The sequence below is a fragment of the Plasmopara halstedii genome, assembly GCF_900000015.1.
Source record: "Plasmopara halstedii genome assembly, contig: Scaffold_672, whole genome shotgun sequence".
NCBI classification, from domain to species: Eukaryota; Oomycota; class Peronosporomycetes; order Peronosporales; family Peronosporaceae; genus Plasmopara; species Plasmopara halstedii.
The window spans coordinates 1-22,873 of record NW_020187589.1 but is presented as its reverse complement, the minus strand read 5'-3'; the positions used below and the strand labels follow the sequence as shown (position 1 = coordinate 22,873).

At 43.9% G+C, this 22,873-nt stretch overlaps 6 protein-coding genes across 6 annotated transcripts; 3 read left to right on the top strand and 3 right to left on the bottom strand.

The window, feature by feature from the left end:
- Positions 1-137: 137 nt before the first annotated feature.
- PHALS_13631 (uncharacterized protein) lies at positions 138-1,758 on the top strand (the record flags this gene model as incomplete). Its single annotated transcript, XM_024729427.1, has 7 exons — positions 138-248; positions 308-352; positions 411-733; positions 792-942; positions 997-1,304; positions 1,369-1,390; positions 1,468-1,758. 7 exons carry the CDS (start codon positions 138-140, stop codon positions 1,756-1,758), a joined length of 1,251 nt encoding a protein of 416 aa, XP_024579805.1.
- Positions 1,759-1,867: 109 nt separating this feature from the next.
- On the bottom strand, positions 1,868-3,070 carry PHALS_13630 (3-ketoacyl-thiolase a; the record flags this gene model as incomplete). Its single annotated transcript, XM_024729426.1, has 1 exon — positions 1,868-3,070. The coding sequence occupies one exon, from the start codon at positions 3,068-3,070 to the stop codon at positions 1,868-1,870; it is 1,203 nt and encodes a 400-aa protein (XP_024579804.1).
- A 4,515-nt stretch (positions 3,071-7,585) lies between these two features.
- PHALS_13629 (Small nuclear RNA activating protein complex-50kD subunit (SNAP50)) lies at positions 7,586-8,932 on the top strand (the record flags this gene model as incomplete). Its single annotated transcript, XM_024729424.1, has 1 exon — positions 7,586-8,932. The coding sequence occupies one exon, from the start codon at positions 7,586-7,588 to the stop codon at positions 8,930-8,932; it is 1,347 nt and encodes a 448-aa protein (XP_024579803.1).
- A 44-nt stretch (positions 8,933-8,976) lies between these two features.
- Positions 8,977-10,546, bottom strand: PHALS_13628 (Predicted G-protein coupled receptor; the record flags this gene model as incomplete). Its single annotated transcript, XM_024729423.1, has 3 exons — positions 8,977-9,151; positions 9,226-10,045; positions 10,120-10,546. 3 exons carry the CDS (start codon positions 10,544-10,546, stop codon positions 8,977-8,979), a joined length of 1,422 nt encoding a protein of 473 aa, XP_024579802.1.
- Positions 10,547-11,118: 572 nt separating this feature from the next.
- On the top strand, positions 11,119-12,936 carry PHALS_13627 (FOG: Ankyrin repeat; the record flags this gene model as incomplete). Its single annotated transcript, XM_024729422.1, has 1 exon — positions 11,119-12,936. One exon carries the CDS (start codon positions 11,119-11,121, stop codon positions 12,934-12,936), a length of 1,818 nt encoding a protein of 605 aa, XP_024579801.1.
- A 530-nt stretch (positions 12,937-13,466) lies between these two features.
- Positions 13,467-21,233, bottom strand: PHALS_13626 (hypothetical protein L916_03424; the record flags this gene model as incomplete). Its single annotated transcript, XM_024729421.1, has 2 exons — positions 13,467-19,614; positions 19,678-21,233. The coding sequence occupies 2 exons, from the start codon at positions 21,231-21,233 to the stop codon at positions 13,467-13,469; spliced, it is 7,704 nt and encodes a 2,567-aa protein (XP_024579800.1).
- Between the last annotated feature and the right edge of the window lie 1,640 nt (positions 21,234-22,873).

The window sequence follows — 22,873 nt, the reverse complement described above, 5'->3', positions numbered from 1 at the left end:
TTTCATTCCATTTCGAACATGGTTTTCACGCGTAATCGCATGACTTAAGATAGCTCGTAGCTGTTCGGTGGTCAACATAATACCTTCGAAAAAATTGGGATTTAAGCTAAGACTATAAAGTTTTGTAGAAGATTTCAATGTCACATTACGACGATTCGGGCGATAGCGCCGATTATTTGCACTGCATTGATGACTCGAGTGAAGAAGATTGCGGGTTGATCGATGCATTTCAGCAGTTTGAGGCGCAGGTAGTTGAATTGATTCGAGTCCTTAGCGGTTAACTTATACTTTTTAATGCTGGTATCAGGCGGAAAAGCGGACATTGGATCTGCTTACGACTACCGATGAACAAGTGAGTGTGTTGTCATGACTTGAAACGTTTTTCGTTGCTAATTCTATGCTGTTTCAAGCTATTTGATAAATCACATCCGACAATTGAAAAAGCTACGAAGACACCAGACTATCCTGCGTACATGTACATGAGCGACCACTTTCGACTTAAGAAACCTCCAAATTTTCAGCACTGGCAGCAAAATTTTCAGTACTTGCGGGTTAAAGGATCGAATATGCTGGAAGAATCGCTGGATCATATTCAGCTGGTGCCGATGGAAAGAAAGGAATCAAACAAAGTATTGGATTATGTTAACAATGTGGAGCTACAAGTGAAAGGCACTGCGTGTTTTAAAATACCGACGGCTCCTTTCCGTGAGTGTTATGAAGAGATCATCTTATGGTAAGGAGTCGCTTTGGAAATATGTCGATATTGAGTGGCTAATGTGGTGTGAGGTCAGTGATGGGGTGATGGAAGAACAACTACAACTTGACGAGAAATCGAAAGATGAAAAGCCCGAGCATGGCGGGATTTCTCTTCATGCTACACTCGTCGAAGAAGTTTTAGATTTCTTGACGATTAAGTTTTTTTCTTCCACGGTAGTTCCAATGGTACCAAAATACGATGCACCTAGCAATGTCAAGATTCTGACTTCTTTGTGTTAGTTGACTTTGCTTTCTCAGACGTTAGTGGAAAAGCAAGACCAGAATAACCAAGCTGTGCATGATATTAGGGAATGTACTGAAGGTACGATGGAAAAGCGATTAGCCTTTAAACAGACACAACATCTTGAATTAGAAGAAGAGGCCGAAGAAGACGCTGAAGAATCGAGCCAGCAACAATTACATGGAGAAGAAAAGTGTAAACGAATGCGACAGTTTCAAACGTTTATTATACAGGAGAAGGATGGAGAGGTGGCGTTGGCTCACTCTGTTCAGAAGGAAACATGTGGTTCGAGGCGTGACCGTCAGTTGTGAGTTTTCTAGCTTTACCAGTTGTGACTTTATCATCAATTGGTGACCGTAAATGAACTGCAGGATGCCTGGACTTCGTCCTAAGGTGACTTGCTTTGAGAATGCTTGCTCACTTTGACGATAGAATGACTCGTTGCATTCCAATTGTGATCTCTTAATCAGAGAACGAAAGAAGATTCAATTGATAACTTCCGTAAGCATCATTTGACCCGAACCAACAGTCGCCGAATAAAGCAGTTTAGTACTCATTGCAAACCTCAGTCTGATAAGCACACTGGTCGGGCTTTGACCGGCGATAACGTGTGCGATAATTTTCGGATGAAAAAAATCGCCCAGACTTCCGTCTACACTTCAGGTTTTCCAGACTTACTTTATCAAGGGCGTAGACGAAAAGAAAGCAGTGATCGTTGCAAATTGCCAAGTATTCCGAGATCTCATTCGAAAGCGATTTGATATCAATGTCCGAACTTATGTATAAAACGAAGCTTTAAGCTGTCACATGAGTTGAAATAGGCGAAAGTATTGTGGTGGTTCAAACATAAAAAGAGATCAACTTGCCGAATTATTCGCGCAAGAAGACAGCTGCAGCGCCCATGCCCGAGCCAACACACATTGAAATAACCCCATAGTGTTGGTTTGTTCTTTTGAGCTGATACAACAGCGTTGCTACCTGACGAGCACCCGTGCAGCCTAAAGGGTGGCCCAGTGCAATAGCACCTCCTTTCGGATTGACTTTTTCAATCGGAATTTTAAGCTCCTTAATGCAATACGCTGCTTGACTAGCAAATGCCTCGTTAATCTCAAATACATCGATTTGATCTATACTCAAATTCGCTTTTTGCAACGCCATTGGAATAGCATACAGCGGTCCCACACCCATGAGTGCAGGAGGGACACCAGTGACGGCAAATGACACAAAGTGGCCAAGAATCGACAGTCCCATCTTATCAGCTACTGAACGACGCATCATTAGTACCGCAGCAGCACCATCACTGACTTGACTCGAGTTGCCAGCTGTAGTCGAACCATCTTTTTTAAAAGCTGGACGGAGTTTTGCTAACTTTTCCATGGTAGTGTCAGCTCGCACACCATCGTCTTGAGAGATAACAATTGACCTCTCGTTGCCATCAAGGTCCTTGATAGTCGTAAGCACAGGTGTGATCTCCTCATCAAACCATCCGTTGGTCTGAGCTGTTGCTGCTTTAGTGTGAGATGATAATGCTAGCTTATCCTGCTCAGAGCGTGAGATATTAAATTTCTCGGCTACGTTCTCGCTTGTAATTCCCATGGGTACTGTGCAATCCATTGCATCTTGAACCGCTCCAATGTGCTGCCAGTTGACAGTCGGGACATCGTCTCCGATTCCAGATAGTGACATGGATTCAACACCTGCAGCAATACCAATATCGTAATACCCCGCTTTTATAGCCGCTGTGACATCAGCTACAGCCTGTAGACCAGAGCTACACTGCCGGTTTACCACGTGTAGAGGCACTGTATGTTGAATACCAGCCGCTAGTTGAGCCATACGCGCCATACCAGCTCCCGCTCCAGGCTGCAATACATTGCCGACCACTATATCACCTACGAGCTCTGGGTCCACCTTGGCTTGCTTAAGTACAGCTTTGAGCACGTGACTAAGTAGCACGTCGGGTGTAGTATCTTTAAAGCCGCCACGATGGGCTTTAGTCATGGGTGTGCGCAATGCTGACACAGTGACTACGTCGTCATTAGGTGTTATAGCTCTGGGTGTGCCGGTAGCCATGTGGGATCGGATACGGTTGATACGTTCCATGGGCTAGAGTTTATAATGATTATATGATGATGTAAGCATCTTTAGAACAGTTGGCGTAACAGAAGTACAATACACCAATATGACCACACTTCTCAATTGGCTCGTGAGGGTGTTAACGATACTACAACAGTCATGCGTCTTGATACAGGGACAAAATGCTCTATTGAACAGCGTGAAGTGTTGAGTCTTCTGGATCTATATGATACCATCCTATGTATGACTTGGGTCAAAGGACACGACGTATGAATCAATGGAAAGATAAAAAAGCTAGCTCCCACGCGCCTTACGCACGCTCTCGTTGTGGGGCTATGACATATCATGAGCCCAATTTTACCAGAAAGTATAAGCGCTTTCGGCGCGGGTATGAAGCTGCGATAGCTTTGGTGCAGAACTTGAGCTGACTCGCAATAATATAGCTCAGGGCATGGAGCAGAATGAAGGTAATTCGCGGGGTCCAGAGTGTTTATCTGATAACGCAGCTATTAGCAGCTTTAAGATGATGTAGAACAGACGAAGAGTAGACGTGACTAGACGTCGCGGTCTCCCATTGAAGAGCCGACGGAGTTGATAAGCGACTGTAAGTCTCCGTAGAAGTAGCAGACTCTGATTTGACTGCGAATGAATCATCCTTGTCACGATGTAATGGCGCGGTTACTTCAACACTGCCGTGAGACGCGCTCGCCGCGCGAGAATGTGAGGTCCTGGGGTATGTGGCCAGAAAAGTATTGCGCTTGAAAATAGAGTTCCGGAAAAAATTTGGAGGTCTCAGTACCCGCCAATCATTGCCGGGGAAATCTCTCATCTAGCCTGCAAAGTTATACCTAGGCAAACAAATATTGCGCTCGCGAATGGAGTTCCGAAGAATCTTTGGTGGTCTGAGTATACGCCAATCATTGTCGGGGAAGCTCTCACTTAGCCTTTCGAGGTTATACCTAGGGAGTATTTATAAGGCTTTGCAAAACAGCTAAGTCGCTAAATTGTACGGTCAGTACTGGATGCATTTGATTCCATCATCCGCCATGGGGGTCTATTGGTGGGAACACTCGCAGAGCACTGATTCTGCGGGGGGAGGAGTGGGATAGCTGCTCTCACGAATCCCGCAGACCATTCAATTCCTTGTTAAAATAATATCACGACATGGTGAAAGGGGTTTTACCTTGGGTATGGCTCCCAAATCAGAATACGCCAATAGAGTGACCTGGTTTCTTAAGCCAAATACTGCGTCAAAAGACAATAGTAATTGAGAACATCGTGACGACATGCACACCTTTGTCCGTGTGGAGTATAAAGCGGGTCGGAGAGAGAGGGTACACTTTCATTTAGCGCTAACATACTTTGTCGGAAAGGCTGAGAAGAGTTAGCGGGTTGTGCTCGCTTATAATGAGCCAAACATCGACACACATCGGGCACAATCGCCAATTCTTAGGGATAATATGCTGTAGAATCTACAACCTAATTGCTGGGGTATCAACTGTTTCTTCAACGGCGATAACCCTTTCGCCGCGGTGAGTACTTCTAAGGGATGCTCAGGGAGTGAATGGTTATGGAACGTGGACTATTTAACGAGAAAGTGACATTTTATCTTTAAGTGAGTAGCTGTTAAGGCCACATCGCACCTATCCCAACCTATTTTGGTGGCATAGCCGTGCAAAGCACGAGGAATTGGATGTGGACAGCCACATTACACACTTGCGAACAGCACTAGAGAAACAGATATCTATATCGTCGTCAAATTTCGTTTCGAGGGCTTCATTCAAGCTCAAAAATCAAGATCGCTACAGATAAGGTCAATGCTTTCCTCTCAGTAAAATTTATGAAGAAGCTGTGCCATGCCAGCTACTTATCAAGTATAGCTCAGCTTATGCCGACATGCGCATTCCCTCACCGATCATTTATAAGCTATCAAGATCCTGGAACATGTCAAATGAAGCGGTCTTTAGTGCTATAAAAAACCAATGCATGATTCAACTCTGGCTCTTTCGAATACAGATCGGTCATGATAAGTCATCTGCGATGATGTATTTTTTCTGACAGAATATTCCTTTCACCAAGCAAAGGTCGCTGAGAAGATCGCGTAATCGTGTGTAGGGCTGACCAATTTAGAGCAAAAGATTGACTTTCCTGTTCAAGGCATAGGTAAACTTTCGATGTAGTATGTCCTCGTCAAGTTTGGGGAGTCCCTGCTTGGCCCTTGACCTTTTGTGTTCTATACTGATCAGGTGTCGCTGCACACAGCAATGTTATCACCACATCTCTTGCAGATGGTAGCAAGACGGCTATCATACATGTTCACAATTGTCAGACAAATCGCGTTAAACGCGTTGTTAATGTATTCCTTTGAATACATTAACAACGTTCATAGCGACTGCAGGTTTGCACGTTCATAGCGACCGCAGGTTTGGAGCAAGTTGCTCCCTCTCAATGATTTCACATCAAATAACGCCACACAATTCCTTAGATTCCTTTTATTAATGATTTAGTGGATATCGGGGTCTGTTTTTACATCGTCTTGGGGGCTGCTTATTTAATCTGGTTCGATGACATCACTTCGAGACAAACTCACAATCTTAATCCTAATGATATTGAACGTCAGACAACGGGTGTGTGACGTTATGGTTGGCCGTCAGAACGTGCAAAACCAGCATACCAATGTTAGAGGTAGATGAAACACGCATTTGTTTTTAGGGAAAGATATAGTATACTCTTTCACCTACCTACACATGCCGTGTCGATGATCAATAATACTAGTTGTGATCGTGCTACATCTAACCGCTCACGACCTAAGCAGAAACTTAAGCTTGCTCTTGGTACCCCAAAGATATCCTGCGCACTACCTGGGCATATATAGCCAAATCAGATTTTATGAGCCCGACGGATGTGAAGAGCCATATCAAAGACGGAGCAGTGTCTCCCCATCCCATGTCATTAATCTATACTCTGAAGCAGCGACGCGCTTTCAAAAAATTGAGGTTTTAAGCCACGCATTGCAATGGTGGAGCTCGGAAGGTGCATTAAAAAATAGCCCAAGATATTATTAGTCGCCCGCAGAGGCTCTGTGTCGCCATAAGTAGGAGAACTCAGGTAAGCCAGTCGCGGGAAGGTCTTCCGCTGCCTGTACTAATTGATCAGCACGCAGCAATCTTTGACCGGCGGGCAGATATACCATATAATCAGGTAAAATGAATGTGATGCACTCAGTCAGAACTTGCGGGGGTTTGAGGTCCACTTCAGCAAGAGTGTTATCACGCCGTTGCTGCTTACGGCCTTATCTTTATCTCGCCAATATAAAAGGAAGAGTCGCTCAGTACAACGCACTCTCAAGAGCGAGTAGCCCTCACCTCAATTCAATTTTGCAACTGGATCCATTGCTAGTTTATTTAGCCTCAGACTTACAGAGATGTGCCCGAAGTCAGCAAGAGCCTGAATTGCTAAGTTTTTATTTCAACGTCCACGTCATGCCTTCAACCACTAAACGACGTTCCAGCATGGCGTCTGCGTCATAAAAGCTGATTTGTAAATCTATAATACGAAAGAGGTGACCCAGTGCGCGAATCAAGCGCAATTCTATCGCAAGCATTCAGTACTAAAGGCTCGGTCTAAATGAAGAGTATGAACGTATTCGACCGCTACTACTCCAGGCGTTGATGGTGCTCCTTTAGTGTGGTGCCTGAGGGAACAGATAGCGCTTAACAAGTGCTAAATTCTGCTTGTATGTTTAGTAAAAGCCACGATGCGTATGTGTGTAAGCGCTCGGCCACAGATCACGATCAAGTTGGCACGGAGTTTGCTAAAGCCGTTGCAACTGTCGCATTTGCAGAGTTCAAAACTCGGCTTGCTGAATTAGATCCGGTTTAACGAGGGGGAGGTTGGCTTTGGTTCCGAAATAGAGTGTCGTGACATTTTGTGTTGTGGAGAACGGGCTCAGAGATCGCAGTCGGTGAGGAGGAGAGGCACGGCCAAGATACCTCCCATTCAACTGACGGGTTTCTTGGTGATTATGAAGATGCTGGATCGGAGATTCCCATGATCTCATTTATGAAAACATTGGCTTCCTCAAATAAAATGGCTTTACAGGTGTCGGCCGACAGGCTCTTCTCTACCGCGCCTTTGCCAAAGAATCATTGAGTCGTGTAGACAGACTTCAATATGGATATGGCTAGTAGGAGCGGGCACTGTGAGCGATATATTTAAAATTTTGTCTTCCGGATCGTTCGTACCTAAGTCTTATGGCTGTTCACTGGGAGCTTTGATAATTCTACACCCCCTCAAGCAAGGTACTGTGTGCCAACCCACTTCATATGCACCTTTCTTCCATGGAAAAGCCCATCACATCAAGCATCCATGGGAACCTGGTGCTCAAGCTTCTCACCCTAAGAAATAATACCGAGCATCTGAACATTAATCCTACCGAGTGCATATTACTTAATATTACTGACGCTATCTAATCTATCAAAATTCGTGTGGTCAACATTTGTCCACTGAACAATGAACTTCGAAGCCCTCTTTCCACCGCTGATACAAACTCCGACCGAAGGCGCTCAGGATAATTTTGACTCAGTCGACATCAGTGTCAACGATATCCTGCTACCTCCATTAGAAAAGTCCGTGGACGATGGAATTTATCAAGCGTTGAGACGTTGGAACGAAGGTGACCCAGCGGTGACGGACAAGGCGCTGCTTTCCTCAGAACGAATCAAAAAATACCGTCGGATCGCTGCGCTTGCGCTGCAAAGTGATAGTGCACTAAATTTTGAAAAGGACGAGCACGCAAATGAAGAGAAAGAGTCCGAGAACGATCTAATCGAAGAGGTAGATCGAGCAACAGCAGTGGCCAAGCAGAAGGCAGCCACAGCAGCTTTGAGACAAAAGAAGAAACAACAGAAAAAACGAAAGAAAGAAATAGAAGAAGAGCGAGTGCGGCTTGAATCTGTTCTGGTTGAATTAAAAGATATTGACAGTTTAAGGGCTGAAAGGGTACCAAGTGAACGTATTCAGTCATTTGTGAACACATTTAAGATCAAGAAGCGACGATTGGCGCAAAAAAGATCAATGGCCGACACGATCACAGCCATGAGCTTTGATTCTGCACGTCCAGTGCCAAATATCGAACAACAGGAGAGAATGGAAGGGGGAGAGACGAAGGAGAAGAAGATTTTTGATGATTTAATGGACAAAGACCCGATCTTATGGTTTGACGTATTGCATCCAAGCAAAGATCCTGCCAGAACGCAATCCTTTCTTGTGCGGTTATCACAGAAGATTTCGGATCTTGTAGATCTCGTTGTCTGTGCGAATGATGAGAGATTAATCGAGCACGCAAAAGTTTCAAAATTCGTGTATTTTAGTAAGAAAATGTTCATAGATCGGCGTGTTTCAGATAGTTTGGATTACTCGGAGCAGATTATCCGATGGATTCAAGCGAAGCCGGAACGTCAATCAAAGTATGGTACTTTTGATAAAAAGGCGCCACAGAATCTTCACACATCAACTTTTGCTGATTTAGAGCTTTATATTGATGTACCGGGAGTATACATTCATCAAGGCGAGTGTGAGCACTTACTGCGACTGCGAGATGCACGATTGCCGCATGAACTGGACGCACCAATGAGTAGTAACCTTTACCCTCTTCGTTTGCCGAATCCACTAAGCCATACGCTACGCAACTGCTTAATTTGCCAGAACTACAGCGCCAAATTTGTCTGTTATGGAGATCGTCTAGCCACAGTAGACCCAATGTTTTACTGCAATCGCTGCTACCAGGCTGCCCATTACGATGCCAATGGTAAGTTGCTATACGACGACTTCTTGAGCTTTCCATTTGTCCAAGACTAGTCCATTTTGCCAAAAATGGAAGGTTAGCTGCACATCATTTGCTGTTATGGAAATTTGTCATGATCGCCGTAGTCATTATAGGCCGTTCGTGAGGCCTTGGAGAATTTCGTAAGGGCAAGAACGCCGATGCTACACGAAGCGCTAACGACAAACATCATGTCGAAGTAGCGATGAAACACATTGAACTCTATCTCCCCCAGCACTTCATCAATCCGCTGTCTACAAAGAAATATAAAGAAATTGACAATCGTTAGCGGACGAATTGTGCTGACTGGATCTATTCCATGACGAACCGATGCAAAGGACTGAGATTCATTCGCATGAGTACGAAGGAAGAGATGAAGTACATTCCCGTGAGATGAGCAAGCCAAAGCACGACACTGTTTGACGAAACCGTGCTAGAGTATGTGCGAAAGAATTTCAGCAGCGTGACAAGAAACCCCCGCGTTTGTGTAAAAACAAGAATACCCACAAATCCAAGAGATGCAATCTCCGACAAAAATCGAATATTTAATTGCTCCGCCAACGATGGCCAAATATACAAAAGCTTCTCCACAGCGTCTGTGATCGGGTCTTTATCGCGATTTCTTCGAAACACAACGTTCACTGTGCTCATGAGCATCTTGTACATACAAAACGCAGACATTACATAGCCAAAAAAGTTAAATATACGGCCTCGCACGGTCCTCGCTTTTTGTGCTCTAGCCTGTACATTTCGTAAATCATTCACTTCTAGAAACAATTCCCGTCCAAGACTTTCCAGCGTCAAAATTTCCGCTTTTAGTACCTTGATATACGTTGTATCGTCTTGCTTCAAAAAGAGATTTAAGAAAGAAATAATGATTGAGTTTTTCTTGCTTGCATCAGCTTCATCTTGTCTCCTCACTGAAGCACGTAACTCTAACGTCAAACGTTTTTTCTTCGCAATCAGAATTTCCAAATTATGACGCAGCCTTTTCTCTAGAAATTCGATGTCTTCCTCGGCCACTCTTCGCCAGAAGAAAGTCATGTACTCGTATGGACAATTGACAGCACCAAAACCCGATAGTAGCGCCATAAACATCACTCCTAGTAGACTCACACGACTCACAAAGTTGCGAATGGAGAGGAACGCTAAATAGAGTAGCAACAAAGACTCAAATTTAGTTACAAAAACGTCAAAGAGCTATCTGCAATCGTTATCTTACCTTCGACTGACTGACGTGGTAAATCTTGTTCGAGCACATCGCCGAGTTTCCAGAAGCCGTAAAGGTAGAATGCAAGTAATGCAGTGGCTGTTCCTGCTGCTTGACGTCTCGCTACACCATACTCCCTTGCAAGTGCATAGAAAAGAGATAGTGGTAATACGAGCACAACTAAATATGTCATCGCGATAAGATCGACACGCCAGACCCATTGACGACTGCCCACATGCATCACATCCGTAACTTCGAATAGAACCATTTGGAAGATACTCAGTGAAAACGTCAATGTAGCGGCGAAAAGCAACGGAGTGGCAGCATTCCGCACGGCATAATCACGAAAAAGCCACCATGAAAAGAAGAAACGAGCGAACAGGAAGAAGAGTAGCCAGCTACCAAGCGCCAAGGTCACGTCCGACGTTGGCAACGTCATAGTTTTGATAAGATGTTGTGGGACACATCAAATGTATGTGTTCCACCATATTTTCTTATTGTCCTGACATAAACTTCATCACATACAAGATCCGGCAGCAAAGCCGCTCAGCTCTCGAATAACACGCTGCTAAGATTAAAGCAGTTTGATGCAAGACAGGCGACAGTTTATAGATTAGTACGAGAATGTCCGGACGTATATGTTATAGAGCAGTGCAACCATAAGTTTGGTGCGTTAGGTACAGTTGGAGTCTTCTGAAAGCTTCCAACATCTTGCGTCTTGACAATGAGCTTTGGAACCATTTGACATTAGAGTGGTTTCAATACAATTACGTGTTTAAGAAGGCAGAGAAAGCTGCACATAGCGATTTGTACTTAACAGCGGATCTTTTCACATTCAAGTCTAAATCTGATGGAGAAGTTAAGAAACTCTTTGCCTTAACACACTTGTCACTTAACCTTTGCATTGATGCGCTTAGCACAGTGAGATAAATTGCGCAAAATTTTAGATCTTAATGAAATCTTCCTTGTCTCTATGTACAACACTCGAGATTGACAAGATCAGTATTTCCTATGGTGGGCTCTACAATGCTCGTGCTTACCACTCCGTCGTTATTCCGTTTCGTCATGACTTTCATCGACGGGGTACCAGGTCGCGTCTTGTCTCTTATAAACGCGCTTCAACATGACCAACATCGCGTTCCATGGTCTGCCACTGGTTTTCTACCTCGAGATGCCATTCAACGTGGGGATTTGGACACACTACGTCACTTGTATCGTCTGTCGACCACAAAAACGTACAAGTTGCGGCCGGAATTATCATTTGATGGTGCTGTATGCTTTGCTATTCAACTTGGACGATTCGAAATGGTTCAATATCTAGTCACGATAGCGATGCAAGACAAAACTGAGCACTTTACTGATCAAATTGGAGGTAGTACGCTACTTGGGTGGGCAATTCGATACTCTAACGTTCTTAAGTCGGAACATAAAGTGGAAATTGTTGAGTGGGTAGCTAAAATATACTCAAAGTCAGCGTTAAAAGATGTCAATGCCGACGATTTAAGTCGTGCAGGGATTTTCGTGCTAACGTTTTTGAAAGAAAGAGGTCTGGCGACGACTGGATTTACTGATCCAAAGCTGGTAGATCTCGTAGCTGGTGGTGGCAATTTGGTTGTATTGAGATTCTTATTTGAGAGGGAAAACGAAGATAGGCAAGTGCCGCGATGCACATCGGATGCTATGGATAAAGCAGCAATGAATGGACATCTACAGATTGTACAATACTTGCATGAACAGAGTATTGGAGGATGCACCGTTGCAGCAATGGATGGTGCAGCAAAAAATGGGTATTTGGACGTCGTGAAATTTTTGCACGCACAACGAAGTGAAGGATGTACTGTTTCAGCGATGGATGGAGCTGCTCGCAGTGGACATCTTGAGATAGTTACTTTTTTGCATACAAATCGAAGAGAAGGCTGTACGACTGCTGCAATGGATGGGGCAGCTACGAGGGGATACCTTGAGATTGTGCAGTATTTACACGAACATCGCAGTGAAGGATGCACGACAAATGCAATGAATGGTGCAGCTCAAAGTGGACACTTAGATGTGATAACATATTTACACAACTTTCGTACAGAAGGCTGTACGACCGATGCAATGGATGGTGCTGCACTTGTGGGAAATTTGTCAGTGGTGAAATTTCTACATGAAAATCGAAAGGAAGGATGCACTTCAAATGCAATTGATGGGGCTGCTTGGCGAGGCCATTTTGATGTAGTTCAGTACTTGGTGAGGCATCGATCAGAGGGTTGTACGTTTCAAGCCTTGGATACTGCTTGTCAATCTGGCAATTTAAACATTGTGCGTGTTCTACATGAAAACGGAGATGCTTCTTGCACAACTAAAGCGATGGACAATGCTGCAAGCAGTGGGCATCTGGAAATTGTGCGATATTTGCACGAAAATCGAATCGAAGGGTGTACGAAAGACGCCATGACAAATGCAGCGATTCACGGGTATGCTACAATTGTTCAATATCTCGGTGAGCACAGGCACGAAGGTGCGCATGAGTATACTCTAGAACGAGCTGCAGCATTAGGGAATGTGCAATGTGTGGATGCACTTCTTCGATACTCTATCCAAGGATGTCTTTTTGAAGCTCGTTGTGCTGCACTAGATGCTGGGCATTCTCGTGTCGCCATCCTGTTGTCTGCTTGGATTAATCCCGACGTTCAGACATGTTGTTTGAGAAAGTATCACGTACGTCCAGGCCCTCGATGGTGTCAAAAACCACCTCGAAGTGAGAAATCGTTTTCCGTCACGAAACAGACGGGCAATGAGTCCATGACGTCTTGTGTTGTGACCCTTTTAAGGTGGTTTCAGTGACTTTAGATCATACAACGAAATTTGAGACTCAGTAAAGCAGCGACTTCATTGTATACCAATTCCAGCAATTGTGTGAGCTTGTTGTGATGCCATTTTAGAAAAGAGCTTTTGGGCATTAGAATACGTTTGCGCTCAATTCACGACGGTTCTGTTCACATTGTACTCATCTAGCGCTGGACCGCATGGTGATTATTAAAATGCAGCCGTTGATAATAGTTATTTCACGTTCATACGACTAGCGGATGGCTAGTCATTGTTCGAAATTCCTGCTCGCAAGGACAATATTTTTGTGACTATATTATTTAATTAACGGAGCAAGCAGTCTCGGTTTCATGTGATGGTAATCCGAATAGCATTCCACAAGATGGCGACTATTGCATTATTGTTCGTGTCAATTCGGGAAGTAACGCGTATGTTTAGCCTTACACTTTGCAGCAAACACCAGTGGATTTCAAACATCAAAAATGACAAGTTGGCACACTTTCTCTCTTCATTTAACAATAAAAGTTCTACTTTATCCCTGCGTGCGTTCACTCTGATAAGGATCTTTCGTGAGAATTACCGTCGTCGTGGGCAATGTAACCGGGCGCTGTAATATGTCGCTCGAGATTATTTTCGCTATTTTCTCTGGAAGAATAACCGCTAGTGCTTCCGGGCTCGATAAACTCAACGAGATAAGTATCCATCATTGGAACGTTGGTGAAGTTAATCTTGCGATGAAAAGTGCAGCGAATATCATTCATATCCTTGACCACTTCTTGTACAATGGGACTCACGAGTATCTTCTCAGGTACGCCATTAGACTCAAGCTCGTTTGCAGTAAGTGCATCAGGGCCCCACATGTCATAACGTAACGTGGTCGTCCCGATTACTCCACCAATTATATTGCCAATATGGATACCGATACGCATCTGCAAGCGCTCACCCGTATTCGGGTCTTGCACCTTACGCACTTCTTTGTGCATGTCACGAGCCATGGCTAAAAGGTCTCGAATGTGGCAGCGCAACTGCATCCGATGTTCATGTTTCAACGTACCTCGTCCTGCAAGATGTGATGGCACCTTGGCACCCGAGCCTCGCGGACTAACATTCTGTCCATCTACTTGGTCGCTTTTTCTATCTGAAGGTAGTACGCGGTTACTCGACAATCGTAAAAAGCCCGATGCAATGCCGCGATGATTCGCGGCATCTGCGATGGACATATCAGTAGTGCTAGCAGAGCTTGTGACTAAACCGCGTCCAAGACTCATATCCACATATGGGAGTCCTGATACAATCACGTACGCGTCTCCAATTGTCTGCATCTTGAACACTCCATGTTTTTCAGTGAGTTTATCAAAGGCACAGAAAAGTGAAGCGAGGATATTAACCACTTGAGCAGTAGCAGCTTGTGACGCAATGGACGTAAAGCCCTTGATATCGGAGAATAAAATGCCGACCTGTTGGTGTTGATCGCATACCATTTCTCCTTCTTTCAACCGCATGACCACAGCTGCTGGAAGCATTTGATACAACAAACGATCTGCATTCATTGTTTCAAATTGCGTCCGTGTTTTCAACCAAATTTGACGACGTTTGAAAAATTCGACACTTTGAGCTGCAATGATATTGGCGACCACGGAAAAATACGTGAGTACAATTGGATAACTTACTTTGAATTTCGAATTAAATTTCGCGGCGTCTTGATGATATCGCTGTAATGAAACTAATGTCGTGATAGTTACTATGACCAACGCAATGACGTTAAAGACGACAACATGACGGTACAATATAGACCTCCCGTTTGACACGACAAACATTGCAAGGACGGTATCGAGACACAAATTGACATAGCGAGGTGAGGTATCAATGTCTGCTTCATAATTTAGTCTCCATAATAATGCTTGAGTTATCGTGAATACAAACAGTCCCACGAGATAAAATCCAAGAAGAATGGTACGCAATTTTGCCTCAGAATAAAAGACAAATTCATCTCGTACTTGTCGTGCTACGAGAACTGCGACAAAGGCAAAGGGACTTCGTGTCAGGAGTAAAATCACGTACATTGTAGCTGAAATATTCTTCTGAGGTGCGTTGATAGAAATGACAGAGAAAACTTCGACCACCAAGTCACGCATGCACGTAAACGTTGCGTACAGTGCAAGTGCAAGAAGAGTTGTACGAGCACCATCGATACGTGTCGATAATGTACTCTCGAGGTATTTTGTCTCCATATCGTCGTCTTTGAATTGTAGCGTCAACAAGCGAATTTCAGTAAGCATGTGCTGTTTTGCACTCTCACTCGTGTCTGTTTCACCCCATGATGCAAGGTCAGGGGGGGTACCTAGAAGCAGTTGAATTGGATTAAACTTCTTCCATTTTTGTCGAGCTGAAAGTAAAAGTTTCGTTCGAGTAGCGGTCAAAAAATCTTGTTCAAAGGTTCGACGTAACCTCTTAACCGACTTCGACAGCATTACAGAATCTCGGTCGGTTGACTCTTCTAAGTGTCCTAAACATGACATCTGCGCTATATCAGTCACAGGATCACCCACCAAGTAGGTTGTCATGCTTCCTTTTCCTTTCACGTCCACCTGTCGTTCCGAAAAAGTAAAATGACCTACAACCTTTTGATATGTCACTTGAGAGACCTGACAATAGCCAGTTACACCTGTTGACTGCATTCGCGACGCTGTATTGACTGTGTCACCAAATAAGGAGAATTGTTGTTTCTTCATGCCAACTAATCCACTGACTACACGGCCAGAATGAACACCAATTCGTAGTTTAATGCCATTTCCATTCGACGCGCGACATTTGTCGAGACAAGCGAGCATATCAAGAGCCATTGAGACAGCTCGAAGTGCAGCTTCACGCCCTTGATTCTTGCCTTGGAGTCCAGCACAAGCCATGTATGTTTTTCCCACTGTTTCCATCTTTCGAACACCATGCTTTTGACAAATTTGATCAAAAAGAGAGTAGACACGATCCAGTAATGATACGACTTCAGTCGGACTAAACCGGTTTACAAATGATGCGAATTCAGTGATGTCACAAAATAGAATCGTCACGTCCTGTTCGTCTTCGCTAATAAGAGTGTCCCCCTTTTGCATCCGCTGCACCACGTGTTCAGGCAGCATATTTTTCAAGATCTGAGTCGATCGTTTTTGTTCGATCAGTAGCGACCGACTTTGTAAAAAGTCACGTCTCATCGTAATCTGAAGCGAGTAACATGCGTAAGCTCCAAACATGATGACAAAGATCAAATACAATGCAAAGAGCATAAGATCGGCCACATCAACACCGTCATGATAATCCATTGAAGTTAGTCGTTCGACGAGCATGTAGAAGGTGAAATTGTAGATTGAGAGCGTCAGTGCAGATAAAAATTTGACGCGAATCACGACGAAAAGAACCACAGGATAGAGGGCAGCCGCAAATTTGCCAGTATCCGAGATAGTGAGTGTAAGAGCCATTCCAATAACGCAATACGGGATAAGAATAGCGATATGATAGTGCTGAACAAAGTACTTTGTTCGAGCAAACCGCATGAAAAGTAAGTCACATACAAAGTACCCGACGCGAATGTAAATATATGATGACTCGCGTTCCCAAAGCACTTCGTAAGCTGCGTACAAAGGAACCATAAACGCCATAACTTTAAGACAAAGCATCACACGACTGCGTTCTCGAAAAGCAAATGTGATTTCATACTCCAATTCAAGACGTTGATGTTCTTCGCCCATAAATTCCAACGTGAGCGGATGAACAGGTGGCTGGACACGGATAGCCCGGGAGCTTTGAGCGTCATCTTCCTGCAATAATGGGTCTAAGTGGCCAATCTCTCGAGCCAAGTCATGTTGAATCGACTCGAGCTGCTTAGACAGCTCATCGTGTTCAGATGGAACGTCAAAATCTCGAAATTGTTGACTCCACTCGCCTTGAAGAATTAAGGGCGAAAGTTCTCGTTTTTTCGAAAAAACTGCGTTCATTCCGCTGGAACTTCCCTCTTCTGATCTTCCAACAGAATCCGCCACTTTGGCAGTGCGAGTTGACTCTCCCCCTATTAAGTTTGGAAAAGGAGGAACGTCTCCAAATCCGCTATCAATCTCAAGAATAATGTCGTTACTAGAAGGTAAGTACATTCTTCGTAAGTACAAAACAGCCAGATCACCACAAAGACATGTAATGGACGTAAAAATGAGCATCATCCAGAACAACATTTCTGTAAACAAAAGGGTAGCTAGACCTTGAAAGTCCCGAAAGACGTCGAATGATGGAAATACACGATATGCTTGAGAATAAGCCAAAACAAACATAATGTACGCTGAAAAGCCGCCCACGAGTGACAAATAATGCGCTCGCGTCCAACGGTACAAACTCTGCATGTGTAAAGTAGCTTTAAGTGTTACTGTAAGGATCAATGCACCATAAACTGCTGTACCATCAGGAAAAAGACCATTCAAGTGACCGAAACGAGAGGAGACCTTGCTCATGGTATTCATGACAGAATAAAAGACTAATATTGAATGAAATAGGGCGTTCGCGACCCATATACTTAATCCTCGAACGCTCAGATCACTCGTTCGAAGTGAATTTCGGTACACAATTGGGAATCGCAGCACTGCACTATCTCGAATATCTTCATCCGTGATCCCCAATACAAAAATGGGCAGTACAGTGTACAATACATTCCAGCCTACCATTAAGTATGAGTCGTACAATGTCTGTCCGGAATAGCGATTGTAGAATGAGTACAGAAACAACGTCATGATGAGAGTCATGTTTTTATAAAAGGAGAACAAAATGACCAGCGCCACACGACGATGATTCCATCGTCCATGCACAAGAAGAAGTCGAGAGAGATGGCGAAAAGTGACAATGGCGAAATCAGCTGCTCGTACAGCTTGCATTCCTTCGTGTCCGTAGATACCAATGCCGACATGAGCTTCTTGGATCATACTCACGTCATTGCCGCCGTCTCCAATAGCAAGAGTTAAAGGTGCACCAGGAGCACCTTTCATCAAGCTTACCACTTGAGCCTTTTGCATCGGACTTAGTCTACATGCGACGACCGTTCTACACTGAGATGCAAGCTCAAGAAATAAATCGTGCGCCATGACCGTACGCGTTGTATGGCGATTGCTTAAAGGGATTCGAGCGGCTGAAAATGATGCACTATTGATTGATCTAAACGACAAAGAGCTTGCATCTCTTTCACTCCGAAGTCGATCAGATGTGGTCAACGTAGGAGCCACTTGATTGGAAGCGATCATTGATACGCGTGTTCTTGATTTTCTTGAAACAAAAGCATCAGTAAGTAAAAGTTCCAACGTCTCACCATTAATCACTAAAGAGATATCGTGAGAAGCCACACCAGGGGCCCAATCACCTTCCCGCTTAAGCTTTCGCCTTGCTTTAGCAATCTCTTCGAGACAATCTTGTTTTGTCTTCCCTTTAATTATTACAATTTTACTTCTAGGACCAATTAGTCCACACATGTGAGCGACAGAAATCGCAGTCTCGTCCTTATCTCCTGTAAGCATCCAAATATTGATGCCACCTAAAGAAAGCTGAGATATACACTCTCGCACTCCGTCTTGAAGAAGATCTTCAACTCCCGTGGCACCTAAAAGCTTTGTCGACTTTTCAATCTGCCTCGCCACTTGAACACAAAGTTCTTCTCGATTCGACAATGCCTTTTTAGCAGCATCAAAGTCCGCTTTCCATGCCATATATTCTGCTGATGATAGTGTACGATATCCAAATAGCAAAGTTCGTAGAGCCATTGCAGCAAAATAGTGAACGTGCAAGGCCAAGTGGCTAATATCTTGGTCATCGTACGCATTAGCAAACATGACCGTATCCGCCCCTTTCGAAAATACTAAAACATCGCGTTCGTCCAAATCACTACTCAAACTATCATATTCTGTAGGTTGTAGCTCCTTACTATTCCTTCGATTTCGAGCGACGTCGAGCAAATGACTTTTTCGTGGACTTAATCTCTTCACGACCACCGACATGCACTTGCGTGTACTATCAAAATCATTCAATGCCAACAGTTGGTATGATTCAGATTGTCCAAACAAACGAATATGAATAATATCTCCCTCTCGTCGTACATAAACGCAATCAAACTCCAATGCAGCATTCAAAAGCGCAACTTCGTCGGGTGAAGAACCAAAGAACTTTCGACTTTTATCAAAGGAAGGAAATGCGTCGGTGGCTTCTGCAGCTGCCAGATTGCTCGCAAATGAACTATTTCGGCCACTTTGATACCGGATATCTGCTCGTACGCTATTGTCAATACTCTCGTTTAATGTATTACCCTTTGCACATTGTCCGTCCACATTGTCCGACAAATCTTCAATTGCTACGGACGCGGAATGACACAACAATAAACATCGAAAAAATGGACGAGCCAATTCAACTGCGCGTGACTCTTTGCCTGCGAGTCGAGACGAGTTCTCTAATAATTTAAGCATCTGTGAGTACGGTCGCACATCTTTTTCGGTTTTAAACACGTGTGAGGACTTGCGTGTGCTCTCCACACTGCTTTCTCGACATGTATTACCTCCTCGAGTCATTGACGCGATATTATAGTTTAGTACCATACCAGAGCATCCAGACTGCTCGTTTGTATTGCTCTGCACTCTTTGACGGTGAAGCATTGTCGAGCCGTCAAATATGATACCACCGATACTGCACAATTTGAACAACATTTGATTCTTGGTCAACGTTCCAGTTTTATCACTAAAAATGTACTTAATTTGGCCGAGATCTTCGTTCACATTGGAAGTACGTGCGGCCACTCCACGACCAGTGATGGGACAGATCATTTTCGGGTCTTCTTCAATTCGTCGCGCTTGATACCATTTGACCACCTCTAAACTAATATAAAGAGAAATGGGGACCATGTTATTGTAGAGAATCAAATACGTCACCCAGGCTTCAAGAAAATATGCTGGACGAGATGGGGCAATAAATGGAAACGCAGACGCACATTCCGGTCTCTTTTGTGCTTTCAGAGCAATAAGAGACGCTTGAATGGAACTGAAGCAACAGAGAGCAAAAAGAACCGAAAAGATAAGAAAAATACAGCGATTGGCAATTCGATCCAATCGACTGAACTTTGACGGTATCGACTTCATGTTTTGCACTATTTTCGTGTCATTGCCACCTCCTACAACGACTCCAATGGCCCACTTGGTATTACATAATTTCATGCCCCGAAGTAAAACATTGTCGATTGTTATAGGAATCTCTTCAGATTTGACTGACAACTCTTCGTCGTCTAAAGTTCGTGTGACTATGGATGGACGAGAAGATTCACGATTTATTTCTTTCCTTGAACGAGAAACTCGCATCACCCCATCAAAGGCGTATAATCGCTTGTTTGGTGCTTCACAACGTATTTCGCCGTGCACAGTCACACCAAATTCTTTCGGTGATTGTGGAACAATGTGCGTCCACTTTACACAATAACGAACCTTCAGATTCGACTCGCCATCAAGACTTGACGTCTCGCACATAGCTTCGCCATTATCTTGACTCGAAAATAACAAGACAATGTCAGCAGGTACTTGTTCCTGATCGTGAAGTTTAATCACATGACCAACGCACAAATTTTGCCAGCAAATCGATTGGAAATCTCCAAGTAAAGTCGATTGCGATACCGTCGAGTCTGTCCTTTTGGCTTCAACCTTGCCTAGCAATGTATCAACTTTTGCGTGATTTATCACCCAATCTTGTTTATGTCGTGCACGATCTTCTAGTCCTTCCTTGATCATTGTTGCCATTAAAACAAACGTTAAAGGTCCAATCGTTGAATACTCGTTTGTTGGCGAAAGATTTGTACAAAGTTGAAGCAGAGAAATGATGAGAAAATAAAAATTAGCTATACGACGAAATTGTTCAAAAAGGGACTTCGGTAGAAAGTTTAAAGCAGAATACTTGGAGGAATGCACAGTGTTAGCCGAGTATAAATCCATTTTATGGTGTTTCTGCATGTATAATGCGTACTCCATCGTTCGCTTCACATCGTTGATAAATAACAATCGACTTGTAGACGTCTTGTCTTTGGTTTTGAGCAGACTACTCGCAACTCGGTTACGACGAAACCAGCGACTAAAAAACGACGTTTTAATAGGCACAATAGCAGCGTCTGCAGACGATGTAGCATCGACTTTTTGAGTTTCTAGTGTCGTTGCCATTGGAATGCTGCTACTAGCCGATCGATAGCTTTGCAAAGGTAGCGGAGTCGACATGTCGCTTGCCGTGGGGCCCGCTACAAGACCTAATTGGGTGTCTCGCTCATGCATAAAATCAATGAAGCTTGACAATCGTAGCAAGTGGACGAGTAACTGCTGCTTCGTTACTTGCAGTAGCTTCGAGTGGTTTCGACTGGGTGAATCATTAAGGAGCTATTCAGAGGTTCCACTGGGAAGTATTTTTATGATTTAAGTAAGCAGTTTGAGTTTAAATATCCATGATTCGATTATATTCTTTGAGAGCAGGAGAAATGGTGCTGTGGTCATCATACTGGCTATATAGCGTCTTGCTTAAAGGAGCGTGGAAAGAGCTCAATATGAACGATACCAATTACGAGATCAAATTGAGTATTTGGGTCCCTGAAGAATCGTGGGCTTGTATCAAGAACATTTTCTCAAAGTAAGCCGAGTAGTGAAACAAGACTGAGAAGAGTGGGCAGTGTTTTGTTATAGCATCATCAGTGATTATGTCAATATCGCCGTCGTCAATATCGGCTTCGTCAGCTGTTGATGGACCGCATATGCCGCCTTGAATTCTTTAAAGGCTGCACTTTATACATCAGGAGGAACAATGCTCCAGACTTAATTATCATTCGGAGCCAGTCGCGTTAGAGCTGAAAACGGTCATCATGTAGTCTTGTGACTGCAAATGCAAAGCTCATCTTGGCCGGTAAACAGTAATCAGCACCTTATTACAGAATTGCGGGTAGGATGTAAAAATGTTATAGCGAAATCGCAAGCTTTACGTGCGTTAAGCGCTTGACGTTTCATGTCGACAAAGTACGGCGAATAAAACTTTACGGTACTCTTCCTGCGGTTGCCTTGTCATTACTTAATTTAGTAGCCTATGTGATATGTGTAGTATATCTAGGATCAACATACTAGCCCCAACATCATCAACATGAGAAGGACTAAGCTCACGCTAAGAAGATGGCAAGTTTGGCCAACATGATTGCACCGACATTTCATACGATAACTATCAAAATATATTTTAGGACTATCAATGCTTTACATAGTCAACTGATTGCGGGAGTGATCATTCAGTAGACAGTCAGTTAAGTTCCTTGGCGCACGGTAGACACATACTAAAAGTTAAAGTTTGATCTATCGAGACACTGTGGAAGCTTGGAGAATAAGCAAGCCTCCAGTAATGAACAGCTCATGGTCCCTGGCTTGCGTTATCTTGGCATTTGTTCTGCAGCATCAAACATACCTTACGGATTATCCCGATTAGAGTCCAGTCCGAACAGAGGCTGATCTCATAAAAATCAAGGACGAATAGTTATGGACGATCTACACAATGGAAGTTTCGACACTTCGTTTTTGTCATCGATTTGTGACACCCTGTCACCACTGACAGGTATGCACCGCCATTCTGATTAGAGGAAAGCAAGAAGTCATAACGTGGATTGAAGAATATGGCGGTGTCTGCCCAGGAGAGCCGATATCATAAATAAGCCTCTAGGAAAAAGCGACCAAGACTTGAGCTCCGACACGGGTGCTGCCATTTATGCATCTCTTTGCAGAGACGACATCCCAAAAAAGTATTTGCTGCGTCCCAGAACTGTTTTCTCAAGTAATATGGCTTACTACAGTCTCTCAACACGTCGTCGCACCGGCTTGACCATTCTGACCAACGAATTTTTCGTCGAGCGAGCGGCCAGCTTCATGCAAATTCTGTCAGAGCTGCG